A 14,992-nucleotide genomic window follows, 5' to 3' on the forward strand; every position below is an offset into this window, starting at 1 on the left:
TATTCCAATCTATTTTTTTTAAATTAATTTTTTATTTCAAACGTGTATAAAAAAATGTACGTAGCTATTTGTACATACAAAAGAAAGAAAACAAGAAAGTGACAAAACAATTAATAAATAAAATACATAAAGAGCTAAGACATTACAATACACCGCACATTGTTCGAAAGAGGAGTGGGAAGAAGTACAATCTTGCACCCACTGTGAAGTTGAATGAAGAAAGAAAGAAAGAAAGAAAGAAAGAAAGAAAGAAAGAAAGAAAGAAAGAAAGAAAGAAAGAAAGCACAACTTTATTCATCACACACTTGTGAAATTCCTCTCTGCATTTAACCCATCTGAAGCAGTGAACACACACGTGAGCAATGAGCACACACACACACACCCAGAGCAGTGGGCAGCCATGCTAACAGCGCCCGGGGAGCAGTTGGGAGTTGGGTGCCTCGCTCAAGGCCGTCCCATATTAACCTAACCGCATGTCTTTGGACTGTGAGGGAAACCGGAGCACCCAGAGGAAACCCATGCAGACACGGGGAGAACATGCAAACTCCACACAGAAAGGCCCTCGCCAGCCGCTGGGCTCAAACCCAGAACCTTCTTGCTGTGAGTGGAAATGTGGCGGCACGGTGGTGGTAAGTGGTTACCACGGAAAGGTGGTATTTAAAAGAAATATTAAAGGGGTACCAAATATAATATATACAGTTGCTGATGTGACAAAGTAACGTATTCTTAAGTATTCTATCAAATTTATATACTAGAAAACAACGAAATATCTTGGTAATTGTAAATATAATACTTTATACGCTAAACCGCACAAGAGTCGCCATTTTTAAAAGACCGTGACGTCAGCGCTACCCACTGCACTAGCGGAACTCTCCGAAATAGAGGAGATAAGCGTGTAATCATGGCGTCGGGCGCATCAAGTGAAAGCGACAGCTCTGTCGAATCATACGAAGAGATCCCGCAAGACACACTGCAAGCAGGCTATGGCTTAGAAGGGTACCAGTTTGAACCTAGGAGAGGTACTATGTAGTGGAAGTTCATTATGTCTAACTATTAAAGCTATTTTAAGTTTGTTTCTTAAGACAAGGATTTTTTAAGATGTTACCTTGTTGACAGTTTCGGCGAGAATCTTCCACCTTCTTCAAAACAGTCACCAGATGTCGAGTGGTGACGTGCCTTATCAGCTGATGTTATGCTACGGAGGCGTGAACGTCCCGCCCAATTTGACAGGTAGTTCACGCCTCCTGCTGTCAGGTCGCTCCCCCAGGACACATCTGGTGACTGTTTTGAAGAAGGCGGAAGATTCTCGCCGAAACTGTCAACAAGGTAACATCTTAAAAAATCCTTGTCTTAAGAAACGAACTTAAAATAGCTAGGAGAGGTACTCTCGACTCCGGTGATGAAATAAGAGAAGAAAGCTCGGATGACGGCGAGGATGAGACTGATGCTGACCATGGGCGTGGCGAGCGTGGGGCAGAGCGTCTGCGTGCAGGTGACACGGCGTGGTGCTCGTGCGGAAAATGTAACGTGGAGTTGCTCACGAGTCCAGCAGAATTTATTTGCTGCAATGAGATAGGCGCCACCCGTGGACTTGCGAAATCGTCGCAAGAGGCAGAAACGGGTATTTCACACGTGCTATTCCCAACCTCGATGAGCCAACACAACTGGGCACATACATACGTCATGAGTGTTACGCAGAGAAAATGAACGTGCATTCTGATTGGATAAAATTAATATCATGGCGGGCTGTTCAAACTGCGGAAATAGTTTGCTCGAGCTACTTTCAAAACACTAGAACTTTCCAACCTTAGAACAAAAAACTTTTGTAAGTCTTGAATAAGGTTCGTTAATGTGTGTTTTATTGTTATATTTACTCTATATATTGCCCTCTGTTCCCCTTTAAATAACAAGAGACACCACATCCAGTTCCTCTGTTAAAATTATAACTTTATTTTTTTTAATTTCTCATACAAATTGTGATTTCATTCATTTTAGTGATTATTTTGGCTCTTGATTTCTCTTCAGCAGAGAAACGTATCAGAGTCAAAAAGTTTTTTTTTTCTTCATAATATTTACAGGCACATATACACAACTGTTAGCAAACTATATTCAATACAAATACAAAAGAGGATTGAAGTTTACAACGGGCCGAAGCTTTCTTTTAACCCTGATTCCATTAGAAAATTACCTCATAGTCTTTTTTCTTTTTTTTTTCCCCCTTTGTATAAAAAAATTGTGTAAAATATGGCGATTCGCTCCACACACACCATTCAATCAACAATCAATCAACTGTCCCTCTGGTGTCACGTGATGAGTAAAATACAGTAAAAGTAATGCACGTTTGGCAAGACAGTGTCACAGACTGTACAGTGAGAAAAGAGTTCAGCAGTTTCTCTCTCTTTTTTTTTTTTCTCTTGGGGAAAAGTGTGTTTTACTGGAGGTGCTCAGACTGTCGCCGTACACAGGGGCTTGCTTATACATACATACACACATACATACACGCGTTTTCCGATCGGGCCGGTTGTGAACCACAGACACAAGCATCATGCGCTCATTTAAAAAAAAAAAAGGCAATAAAACCTCATGCATGCACAAGTCTCTAATAATTAAGACTACACTGAGAAGCCAAACATTCAAATATCAAATTTCAGGCTAACACACATGTACTGTATAAACAAATGAATATTCACCTGCTGTTTTAAATTACCAAATCCTTCTGCATGTACTTGAGTATTATTTTCACCAACCCTGATATTTCTAAATTATATATTCTAAATAAATATCAACTAGCAATTTGTCTTTTTTTTTTTTTTAAAGAAACTCTAAAGTAGGAACAGTACATTTGATTCAGCAGTCCCTTGCAACAAAGGTGCAGTTTGTAACCATTTGAAAATATAATACCTTATAAAAAATTGTGGTTCGTAACATCGCCATGCAGTGGGTGTGGCTAGTTTTTTTTTCATGTCCAGTCTGAAAAGTAGCTCCGCCCTCAGCTGGAAGAGAGCTCCACCTTTTCTCTGGTTGCTTCACAAAACTCCAATCGATGCCTCCTTGGTTCCTCCATCGATCGATGATCAAGTCCACCATCTTTAACGATACATATCAATTCTAAAGTAACAACAATTCTTACAGAGTGAGGATACACAGGTGTTTCCAGCAGAAGCGTACTTTGTTGTCAAGTGTAACAAGGTTTAAAATTTTTTTTTTTTTTAAATTACTCTCTCTCCCCTGGTAATCACAGTGACACGAGCCAGTCGTGAGCATCTGTGAGCTCATGTATGTGGAAGAAGGCAGACAGCGCTTTCCTCTGAGTGTGTTACGCTGCTTTGTGATGCAGCATGAGCGGCAGTTTTGATAAAAGACGCAGAGATTAGCTGGTTGGTTTCATGTGTCTTGGAGGAAGCACGTGTTAGCCTTCACGCTCCCTGGTTTGTAGCTGTCGTATAACAGGGGAGTGTTAGCTAGTGGGTGGGACCAAATTAGGGGGAAAAATGAAGCAAATTTTTAGTCATTATCTTGTTTCGCTTTCTTGCCTCTTTTCTCAGCTTTCTTGAAAAGAGGAGCTAAAAAGAGGAGTGTAAAAAGGGAAGCGATAAACGGAAATGTAGACGCGTCTATAAAGAAATGAGAAGCGCTGGTACTTTCAATATACGGGGCTGGGGTCGATTAAAGGAAAGGGGAACCGCTATTCAAAAAAAAAAATTTTTTTTTTCTAAAATTGCAATTGCAACCAGTAGACGGCTTTACAAATTACAAACAACTCCTTTAATATGACAGTATATACATATAGGTGTGTGTTTTTTGGTGCCCAGCATTTTTTATTTTTTTTTACTGTACACAAGAGTGGCTGAAAGAGGGCACACACCGCACACACACACCCACCCACCCCATTCAAGCAATCAGGAAACACACTAGCAAAGCTTTATAAAGCGACAGAAAAGACAAAAGTGTAAACGGAAAGTGCTACAGACAAAAACAAAAATGAACTGAGACAAAAAAAAAAAATCCACACGTGATTACAATCCAATATCATTTCTATTTACAGAGAACACGAAAAAAAAAAATATGAGCCTGAAGACTGAACACTTCAGAACAGTGTACAGTGAAGTACGCTGGGAAGTATTTCGCAATACTGAAATTACTGAGAAGGGCAGCTGTGATCCTGAGACAGTAAACAATAAACACACTTCTCAACAACAACAAAGCCATAAGTGGTGTGAACTGCAGAATCTGTCTGTCCAGGCCAGCTTTTTTTTTTTGTCTTTTCAAACCCTGTGGCACTTTCCTCCTCTCTATTTGGCAAATAACGTTAAGCTTGTATACTGGAATCGGTAATCATTATTAAAGGTTATAAACAAGGCACGTTTGGCAATCCTGTATAAATAAGTGCTATTTACAGTAAAAATAAGTTAGTTTCCTCTATTCAGTGTCCACACATCTTCCACACTTTGTGGCTCCACCCACTTGCCCATATCGCCAATCCACTCGTTTAGAAAGGCCTACAACAGGTCCCAAATCCAGTTTCATTCTTTTGTCGAATAAAAACATTAACTCTGAGCTCTGTGCTAAGGCTTCGGTCAGTGAAATTATTTTTGATCTTTTCACTGAAGTCAGCAGCAAAGTATCAGGTATTTTTGAACCACGTTGAATTTAACACATACTGATGACACGTACATCAGGTGACGAAAAACACCCAGGGCTAAATTGATCATCATGGTTAGTTTCAATATTTCAATACTAAAATCGCGATTATTGCTCATAATTATCTGGAAGAAAATTTTGTTCTACAAGTTTAACTTAATATGCACATTGTATATTTAAATTCTGTATTACCCAATTATCTACCTTTAACTAAACTGACCGATAATTTTTTTTTTTACCCACTCTCAGCTTTGTTTAATGAACTGAAGAATTCAGGATCATGATTAAAATACGATGACTGGACTCACTCAGCCCCACTATAACATACATCTGTCGAACATCTTGTTACTGCTCAAATATTTTGCTGCTTTTGTCCCTATTATATAAAAAGCAATGAATCCAGTCTGATACCCTACCAGTGTATTCATTCTGACAAATCGTGTCAATAAAAGCTAAAAGTTGAAATGTTATCGTTCCAAAAAAAAAAAGAAAATAAATAAAACACAAAGCACGGCGCACCCACATATACACAAACACACACACAGCTGCTCTCTGACACATGCACACCTTGTGCTGTAATTTTAAAACGTGCTATTTTTGCACTTGTTATGGCACTTGTGCTTGTGATTTATAATTTGACATGAACGAGTTTGTCATTAATAACTGGTAATCTAAGAACCCAATTAAAATTCCAGACTGCAAAACTGAAAAACAAAATCACACGAATGCTATGTTACATAAAGCTACACTTTGATTAAAGCGACATTCTGATTCTGACTCAAAGCAAAAAAAAAAAAAAACCTGATCTCTCTCACACACGCGCGCGCACACAAAATCGCACTCACGCACCAGACGTGTCATACGAGCACTGAATAGTGTTTGACATTAGTAGAAAAACAGTTCGATGTGCTTAGCAGATAAAAAAAAATGGCTGTGTGTGCTTTTTTTTTTTTTTTTAAATCCCACACTCTAAAAACCTGCTTAACAGCCGACGCTTCAGCCTTATTCAATCTTTTCCCTTTTGTTAAGGCTGAAGCATGAAGTGGGGGTGCAGGCGAAGGGGTGGGGGAATCCGATTTCTCAGCTCGACTGGATTTCACGCACCACCGAGCTGGCTCCTGTCAGCTGTACCAAGCTGGTCAAAGACTCTCCATCTCTGGGTCAGAGGTCAAAGGTTCAAAGGTCAGTGACTTTGTTCTCCACCAGGGCAGCGACCTGCTGTAACCGGTAGGCTAACTGCATCTTCTGTCCTGCAGGATCTTCCTCTAGAGCCATGATGATCTGCATTCACAACACACACGCAACCATAAACGAGCCTTATAAATTACATAAACAATAGCGTTCTCATAAGGTGTGTTTCTTTGGTGCTCCAACACTGACCTGATCATAATATTTGTTGATGTATTTATAAACCTCGTGCAGAGCCACCAAGCTGTTCATCTCTGAAGCAAAGCTCTGAAACCACACAAAGCATATGTTTTGCTTCAAATAAACTTAGAGCTCATAATTTATTTAGCATTAGACCACAACACTGGTGAATTCTCATTTCTGATTGGTCAGAAGGTGCTGAATGACAGTAGCCGAAGCTGAGTTTTTATTTGTCTTATTTAACAAGGTTCCCAGTCTAACTCAAATGTCAAGTTCCCTGCGTTTCCCTTATCTTTCATCGACTGAAACGCTGAATTTCCATTATCTAAAATAAACTGAAAAATGCCCTCTTTGTGCTGAGCTTTATGTGCTAGTTCACAGACGTTTTCAGTACAAAACAAAGTTTTCGTTGTTTAAACATAGTGAAATTACCTGATAAAGAAAAACACTGCAGTGAAAATATTACATTTTGATAAAATGGCAACTAAAATGTAAACGTACTACAAACAAAATTCCCTGATATTCTATGAGCTGACCCAAAAAACGATCAAATCCTCTGACTTTCCATGTCTGGACTACACTTTTTAAAATTCCATGACATTCCAGAAATTCCATGACTTGTGGGAACTCTGTATTAATTTTAAGAGACAGAAAAAAAAAAAGACAGGATGCAGAGGGAATGACTCTGTTTAGCTGCTGTAATGTATGTGATAACTTGTTTCACGAAATGGATAAAAAGTATGAAGTTTTGTTCTGTAATAAACAAAAATTGTAATCGTTGGCAAATTGGTGTGGTATAAGAAGGATTATTCTGTCCACATTCACTGGATATGAGCAATCGCACGCTCTGATTGGCTACTCTACTACAAGGCAATCAGCTCGTATACCCTGAGTAGAGAAAAACAAAATGGCGGAGTGTGTTGCTCAACCAACCGAGGACGAAATAAAAACTCTACTCGAAAACAAAACCAGGAAAAAAAAAATAAAGCAACAAAATATGGAATGAAAGTATTTGATGGTAAGAACGCATCATTTAAAAAAAATTTTCAAGAATTATTATTAACGCATTTTTCACAAATTGCTCCCGTCATTTCGCTGGTTTGTTTACATTCTTCATCTTTAAGCATTAAAATTTGTTGAATTTTTTAGACTGGTTCAAAAGCTCAAAAAAGTTTGAAAATTACAGAACTGAAATGTCCAAGGAAGAATTAAATAAATGTCTAAAACTATTCTATACCTCGGCACGACAGCAAGACGGCACTTTCTACAAACAAGAGTGCTCTGAGAGCACAATATCCCCCGCTGGCAATGGTGCCATAACTCTGGTAAAATGCAACTAAATTGAATGAAACTGCAATAACCAATCTTAATATAATTATAAATACATGTCTACAGCTATTCTATACTTTGACACGTTTGGCGTTTCTGTTTCCGATTGAGAGTACGTCGTGCGCGTTCTGGCTGCCGCTTCTCACCGGAGTTCTTATTTTATTTCTTTTTCTATTTTTTTTCTTTCCTGTGTGTTTGTGTAGTTTGGTGTTTGTTTGAGTGTTTTGTCCGCCGGTTGTGGTGTAGCTCCGGACCCAGTTTTGGGCGTCGGTTCCCTCCAGGCCTTGGTTCGCTGTGGGTGATGCCTGCACTCCCAGCTGTGGACTGCAGTGAGCTCGTTGCTCATTTTACATCGTGGTTGTCCAGCGCTCTGTGCTTTAACGCTTGGCGTGATGTTCCAAGTGATGTTCCTCGGTGGCGTCGCAGCAGCTGTGCAGGCGGTTTGGGACACACCAGCGCTCTGCGTGGCGGAGCTTCTCTGCTCGCTGTGTGGATCCACGGCGTGGTGTTCAAGCAATGTTGCTGACGGCGTCACGGCGGCGGTGCTGGAGATGTGGGACTTGTTTTCGTGTGCCTTTTGGTGGGACTGTGGCTGCTACACCACGGGAATTACATCCTGACCCCTACTTGGTGGACTTTTTATTTTTTATTATATTTTTATTTATTTATTTATTTTTCTTTCCTTGTCTATAATTGTAAAGCGTCCTTGGGTTTTTTGAAAGGCGCTATATAAATTTAAATTATTATTATTATTGACACGACAGCAAGACAGCACTTACTCCAAAAAAAAAAACCACACTAAAAAGTCAATTTGTGCAGCCATCGAGAGCTTTTTAAGAAGTCCGCCTAAGCAGATATGATTTTGTTGATCGTTTTGTATAATGTTATCAAATTTGCTAAATAAATAAATAAATGCTCCGTTTTGCAAAATCCAGTGAATGTGGATATAATGAAACAATTATTCCACTCAATCTTGTGGTACACGGTTTATAGCTATCAGCTCATGTACGACTCAATTTTGTGGAATAATTGTTAATTAAACAGCTGCTTTTTTTGGAAAATGATCAACTTTGGGGTGGCAACAGCTTTAATGACATCATGACATGGCTGATTATTTTCCTGCATGCCCCCAAGTGTTTTATTCCTTGCATAAATTTTGCTCATGCTGCATTTAAATTGCCTTAAACGATTAAATGTCACTTTGCAGATTAGAAACTGGAGTGTAAATTGGTGCGGTAAGTGTTATAACTCACCCCGGATAACTCCGTGAGCATGGAGTTCATTTCCTGGTAGCATCCTGATGCAGCACTGTGAATATCACTATAGTACCTGCAGCATGAACAGACCACATAATTTAACAGTGCTGCACTAAAAACGGGTGTGTTACTGGTCATGATTGTCTGAATGTCTTTGTGTGAATATTGGAAAAACCTGCATTGTGCTTGTGTGTACTGTGAAAGCCTCACCTCTCCACTAGCTGTTTGTATCGAGGTATTTCTCTGGCATACAGCAGCTTGTTCACAGGGGAATCCTAAACCACAACAAAACAAAGCACACTTTACCATGCAGTGTTTAAATATGTCCTGTCATCCCGCTGTCTCTCTGAGCATGCTCGCTGAGCCGTCACAATCCACGACAAGGTCAGCGAGGAAGGAGGTCACACAGTTAATTAACACTGACCCAGCATTCAGGGGTTAATTAGCTTACTGACCCGTCCCACTTTGTGCTCGGAGGTGGTGCAGGAATCAATGAAAGTCTGAGCGATGACGGACAGGACGGCGTCTACGCTATCTGTTACTTGCACGTCAAATACAAACTGAGGGTTCTTCAAGATGTTCACCCAGAATCTCAGAGGTAAGCTGGAGAAAGAAAGAAAAAAAAATTAATGATTGATTAACAGAGATAAAGGCTGCAGTGCTTCCCACACATACACAACCAGTCAAAGGTTTGAACACGTTAGACTGAATATACACATTTTCAATTGTCATAAAAACATTTTTGATAAAAGGCTTCTGGTTTAAATTTGATTCGAAGACATGTAAATCGTGAAGTTATATTATATTTAACAGTTATTCCACAAAATCGAGGCGTACATGAGCTGTTAGCTGACGAGGCACGTAGCACCGAGTTGGCTATTAGCCATGTACGACGAGATTGAGTGGAATGACTTTTATTCTATCCACATTCACTGGATTTTGAGAAACAGAGCATTTTTATTTTTTGCAAATTCAATAAATAAAAACTTTTTACAAAACATCTGACAAAATCATTTTGGCTTAACAAACCGGCGAAATGACAGTAGCAATTTGTGAAAAATGCTATTATAATAATAATTTTTGAAAAATAAAAAAAGATACCTTCTTTCCATCAAATACTTTCATTCCATATTTTGTTGCTTTTTTTTTTTTTTTTTGCATTTTTGGGGTTTTGTTTTTGAGTAGTTTTTATTTCGTCCTTGGTTGGTTCAACAACACGCTCCGCCATTTTGTTTTTCTCTACTCACAATATATGAGCTGATATCCTAGTAGTAGAGTAGCCAATCAGAGCGCTCGATTGCTTATATCCAGTGAATGTGGATAGAATAGTAAGTTACATTTCAAGTTATTTTTACTTGAAATTGTTTTCTTAAATAAGCAGTTTTCATTTTAAAATTTCATTACAAGCAGCCAACGACAGCCCGTCCTATTTAAGAACTTGGTCTCATGGGTGAAGCTCCTTATGAAGCTGGTTGAGATAGCATGAGTGTTCAAAGCTTTTTTTTTTTTTTTAAAGAATTTAAAGTACAAAAAGGTCTCATTCTCATTATCTGTAGCCGCTTTATCCTGTTCTACAGGGTCGCAGGCAAGCTGGAGCCTATCCCAGCTGACTACAGGTGAAAGGCGGGGTACACCCTGGACAAGTCGCCAGGTCATCACAGGGCTGACACATAGACACAGACAACCATTCACACTCACATTCACACCTACGGTCAATTTAGAGTCACCAGTTAACCTAACCTGCATGTCTTTGGACTGTGGGGGAAACCGGAGCACCCGGAGGAAACCCACGCGGACACGGGGAGAACATGCAAACTCCGCACAGAAAGGCCCTCGCCGGCCACGGGGCTCGAACCCGGACCTTCTTGCTGTGAGGCGACAGCGCTAACCACTACACCACCGTGCCGCCCAGTACAAAAAGGTTTTAAAAAAAAATTGTTTAACATGTTTCCTTGGTCACTGCATAATTCCATATGCATAATTCCATATTATTATTTCTTCTTCTTCTTATTATTATAAAATAGTAGATAATTACAAAAATAAAGAAATTCTTACTATGAGCAGTCATGCCCAAATTTTTGACTGGTGGTGTCAATTTCATTTACAAATCTGCAATGGGTTTCCCAAAAGCCTCTTAACTTTAAGAGTGTCTTAACTAGGAAAGTGTTCATTGTGCTGCTCGCGCTACCATTTAACGATGATCTTTGTGTTGCAATGCTTTTTGGAAACCTACCCAGTTCAGAGAAAACATGACCCCTTGTTTCCTATTTGGTGGTAACATTATCACAGCTCAGAGTCAGGGAGAGAGAGTGCGAGAGAGAGAGAGAGAGAGAGAGATACCAAAACTCCTAACAGTCAAGCTGATGCAGGTGATCAGAGACAGGGTATGTGTTTATTCTATGTTATTTCTAATGTCTATCTTATCTATCATACCGAAAGTATCTGGGGGAAAAAAAAAAAGCAACACGTATTAGGACCTGCCCCTTATGCCCCCACAACCTCCTCTCTGTCCTCGGACCCCCATCTAAGGTTTGTTTCAGATCTGTTGGTAACACTGGGTTGCAAAGAAAAAACAAAACACTGCATCACCTTTGTTCACAAAATCAAACATATTTTTCTGAAACTCAAACGGTTTCAATGCTGTACCGACATTCTTGTGTATACCTGTTCGTTTTCCATATGTGTACGGTCTCTGGGTCATCGATGCCGTGCTTCTCTGCCATGTCATCCAGGAAGTCGAAGAAAAACCTGACGGCAATCGGAGGTGGCCGCTTGGTGCTCAGGATGGCTACAAACACGTCGTCCACAAATTTCTGCAGAGTTCCCTGAACACACACACATACACGACAGTGTAAGAGCAAATACTGCAATGCAGCAGTGAACAAACTGACAGTGACACTGACATTAATACTGAGTGATGTAACTCCGTGTTCACGCCGGCATTTGAAGATGTGACAAAGTCATTTCTTTTCCTGAGAGATGCAGATTTAAAGCAACAGAAGCTGTAGCAACTGGTGACTCAGTCAGGCTGAGCAGAAGTGAAGATATAACAAAATTAAAAAAAAGTAAAATATACTATGCATAATAAAATAGACGAAATAAAGAAAGAAACACAGGAAGAAAATTATAGAAAATGGTGCAATGCTTGCGCTGAGTGCTCATCTAAAGGCACAAGAGAACTGACTTTAAAACAGATGAATCTTTTTTTCTTCTGGAAGTTGGTTCCAGCTATGAACATCATGATCGCTAAATGAAGCTTCTCGCAAATGAGAACTGGAGCGATGTGGAGACTACCAGTGGGAGTGAGGACAATGGGGCTCAGGAAGCCTGATTTTCTCCCACTGTGAAACATTTTGCAATTAAGAACAAAAATGTGTTCACTTTCAAGACAGAGGAGGAACTGATTGCTGTGATGTACCATTTCAAACCTAGCTGGATGTAAAATAAAACAAATGATGCTTGACAAGAAAAAAAAAAATTGTAGTGATCCTGGGCAAGTTTGACACATTAATACACAGACAGATTGCGAAGCTAATTACAAGTTAATTACTTTATTACTGAACACTAATAAAAGATTGTGAAGTTGAAGAAACTGGAATCAGAATGGTCTTTGCTGCTAGAAAAAAAAAAGTATAACAAACAAGTTCACGAAATTATGGAAACCAGGAGGAGCATCGGGTAATACTCTACCGTTCAAAGGTTTGGGGTCACCCAGACAATTTTGCGTTTTCCATGAAAAGTCACACTTTTATTTACCACCATAAGTTGTAAAATGAATAGAAAATATAGTCAAGACATTTTTCTGGCCATTTTGAGCATTTAATCGACCCCACAAATGTGATGCTCCAGAAACTCGATCTGCTTAAAGGAAGGTCAGTTTTATAGCTTCTCTAAAGAGCTAAACTGTTTTCAGCTGTGCTAACATGATTGTACAAGGGTTTTCTAATCATCCATTAGCCTTCTGAGGCAATGAGCAAACACATTGTACCATTAGAACACTGGAGTGAGAGTTGCTGGAAATGGGCCTCTATACACCTATGGAGATATTGCACCAAAAACCACACATTTGCAGCTAGAATAGTCATTTACCACATTAGCAATGTATAGAGTGGATTTCTGATTAGTTTAAAGTGATCTGCATTGAAAAGAACAGTGCTTTTCTTTCAAAAATAAGGACATTTCAAAGTGACCCCAAACCTTTGAACGGTAGTGTACATGAATGAATGAACCCTTTATTGGTCACTAGTCACAAGTGCCAGCGAAATTGACCATCAACCCGTCCTTACATATACACATACATACAATTGACAGAGGGGGAGTAGACAGGACAGGAAGACAGGGATGAAAAGAAAAAATACAGAGTAACATGAGGAGAGGGGAGGAGAAAAAAGCAACCCCCACACGATGCTCCTGTGAGGAGTACAATGTGGGAACATTAAAAAACACCTCAGCACATAAGCACAAAATAACACAAGTACACTTTACAACATGAAAACTCGGGACTTGGGGGGAGGTGAGAGGTAGATGTAACCCAGCGCAAGCAAGTAGCCGTCCATTCCTGCAGCCATGACGGCGCTGGTCGCACATCCGCTTGTCACACTGGGGGTAAAAGCGGCAACCGTGGGAAGTGGGGGAAGGAATGCAAGAGCGTCTCACTGCAGTGATCTTCAGGGGGAGTTGTTGTTCCAGCAACAGCCTTGGCCGAGGCCAGTGCTGTCTGAGGGAGCCGAAAGCAGATAAGATTGGGATTGTTTGGTCTTGGGGTGAGTAGACGCATATACAGGTAACTGAAACCGTATTCAGTCGGGGTGTAACGATACACTCTGGTCACAGTTTGATTCGATTCGTGATACTGGCTTCATGAATTGATTCAGTTCAATTCTCAGAATATTTTTCAACAAAATTTAAAAAGGTCTGACTGAAAAGACTCCTTTTTTATTTCTGAATAATAAACCATGCAAAACATTTTGAATTTTTGTCTGAAAATAATTTAATAAATGAAAAAAAAAACAATTTGCGACGCATATAAATGTAATATTGTAAACAAAATGTACTACAGTCACCATATCTTAAAAATAAATACATTTATACATTCTCCCAAAATTTTTTTATTAAAAGTAGATCAAATAAAGAATACATTTCTTTCAATAGATCAAATAAAGGATAAATTTTAAATAGATCAAAAATTAAATAGAGCAAAAATTAAATCGATCTAAAATTAGATAATATAAATAGAATAAATAGATAATTTAGATAGAATAGACAATTTAAATAGATCTAAAACTAATTAGATAATTTAAATAGAATAAATACATAATTTAAATCAATCTAAAATTAAATAGATCATTTAAATCAATCTAAAATTAAATAGATACTTTAAATAGAATAAATAGATAATTTAAATAGATCTAAAATTAAATAGCTCAAATAAAGAATACATTTTCTCAAATCTCATCATCTCTAGCCGCTTTATCCTGTTCTACAGGGTCGCAGGCAAGCTGGAGCCTATCCCAGTTGACTACGGGCGAGAGGTGGGGTACACCCTGGACAAGTCGCCAGGTCATCACAGGGCTGACACATAGACACAGACAACCATTCACACTCACATTCACACCTACGGTCAATTTAGAGTCACCAGTTAACCTAACCTGCATGTCTTTGGACTGTGGGGGAAACCGGAGCACCCGGAGGAAACCCACGCGGACACGGGGAGAACATGCAAACTCCGCACAGAAAAGCCCTCGCCGGCCACGGAGCTCGAACCTGGACCTTCTTACTGTGAGGCGACAGCGCTAACCACTACACCACTGTGCCGCCAGAATACATTTTATTAAATAAATGTATAAATTCTCCCAAAAATCCAATCCTAAGACATGCGGTTAGGTTAACATGGGGCAGCCCTTGAGCAAGGCACCTAAACCCCAACTGCTCCCCGGGTGCTGTAGCATAGCTGCCCATTGCTCTCGGTATGTGTGTGTGCTCACTTGTGTGTTCACTGCTTCAGATGGGTTAAATGCAGAGGAGACATTTCACTGTGCTTAAGTTTGTGCTTGAGTGTATGTGTGATAAATAAAGGCTTCTTATCTTGTCTAAAAAAAACCCCCCAATTTGATCAAATAAACAAAGTCTCTGACCCAGGGGAAAATGAGCGACTGAACATAATGAGCTCTGTAGCAGAGCTTGAGGCATAATTTTAACCAGAAATAGAGCTGCAAAGTTCACCAAAATACTTGAGTTTAGCGAGCTCTTTCTTGAGCACCGTGTATCGCAGCGATGTGGCACTGGTGTTGTTTCAAAGCATCTGAAGAGCTCTTTTTACAAAGTCATCATGTAATCATATAACGTAATGCATGTCAGTCCCGGTGTGCACTCTATAGAGGGTTCCCGCATGACGTCAC

At 39.5% G+C, this 14,992-nt stretch overlaps 1 protein-coding gene across 3 annotated transcripts in view; it reads right to left on the reverse strand.

The window, feature by feature from the left end:
- Window positions 1-3,742: 3,742 nt before the first annotated feature.
- plxnb3 (plexin B3) overlaps window positions 3,743-14,992 on the reverse strand; it is a 275,840-nt gene continuing 264,590 nt past the window's right edge. For all 3 annotated transcript variants that reach the window (XM_060932435.1, XM_060932436.1, XM_060932434.1), the window contains exons 30-35: window positions 11,259-11,419; window positions 9,050-9,197; window positions 8,805-8,869; window positions 8,592-8,667; window positions 6,022-6,096; window positions 3,743-5,922 (exon numbers count right to left, since the gene is read on the reverse strand). In XM_060932435.1, coding sequence (XP_060788418.1) covers window positions 5,818-5,922; window positions 6,022-6,096; window positions 8,592-8,667; window positions 8,805-8,869; window positions 9,050-9,197; window positions 11,259-11,419 — 630 coding nt within the window. In that variant the 3' untranslated portion in view covers window positions 3,743-5,817. The remainder of the gene's footprint in view (window positions 5,923-6,021; window positions 6,097-8,591; window positions 8,668-8,804; window positions 8,870-9,049; window positions 9,198-11,258; window positions 11,420-14,992) is intronic.

Source organism: Neoarius graeffei, chromosome 10 (assembly GCF_027579695.1).
Source record: "Neoarius graeffei isolate fNeoGra1 chromosome 10, fNeoGra1.pri, whole genome shotgun sequence".
In the NCBI taxonomy this organism is placed as follows: domain Eukaryota; kingdom Metazoa; phylum Chordata; class Actinopteri; order Siluriformes; family Ariidae; genus Neoarius; species Neoarius graeffei.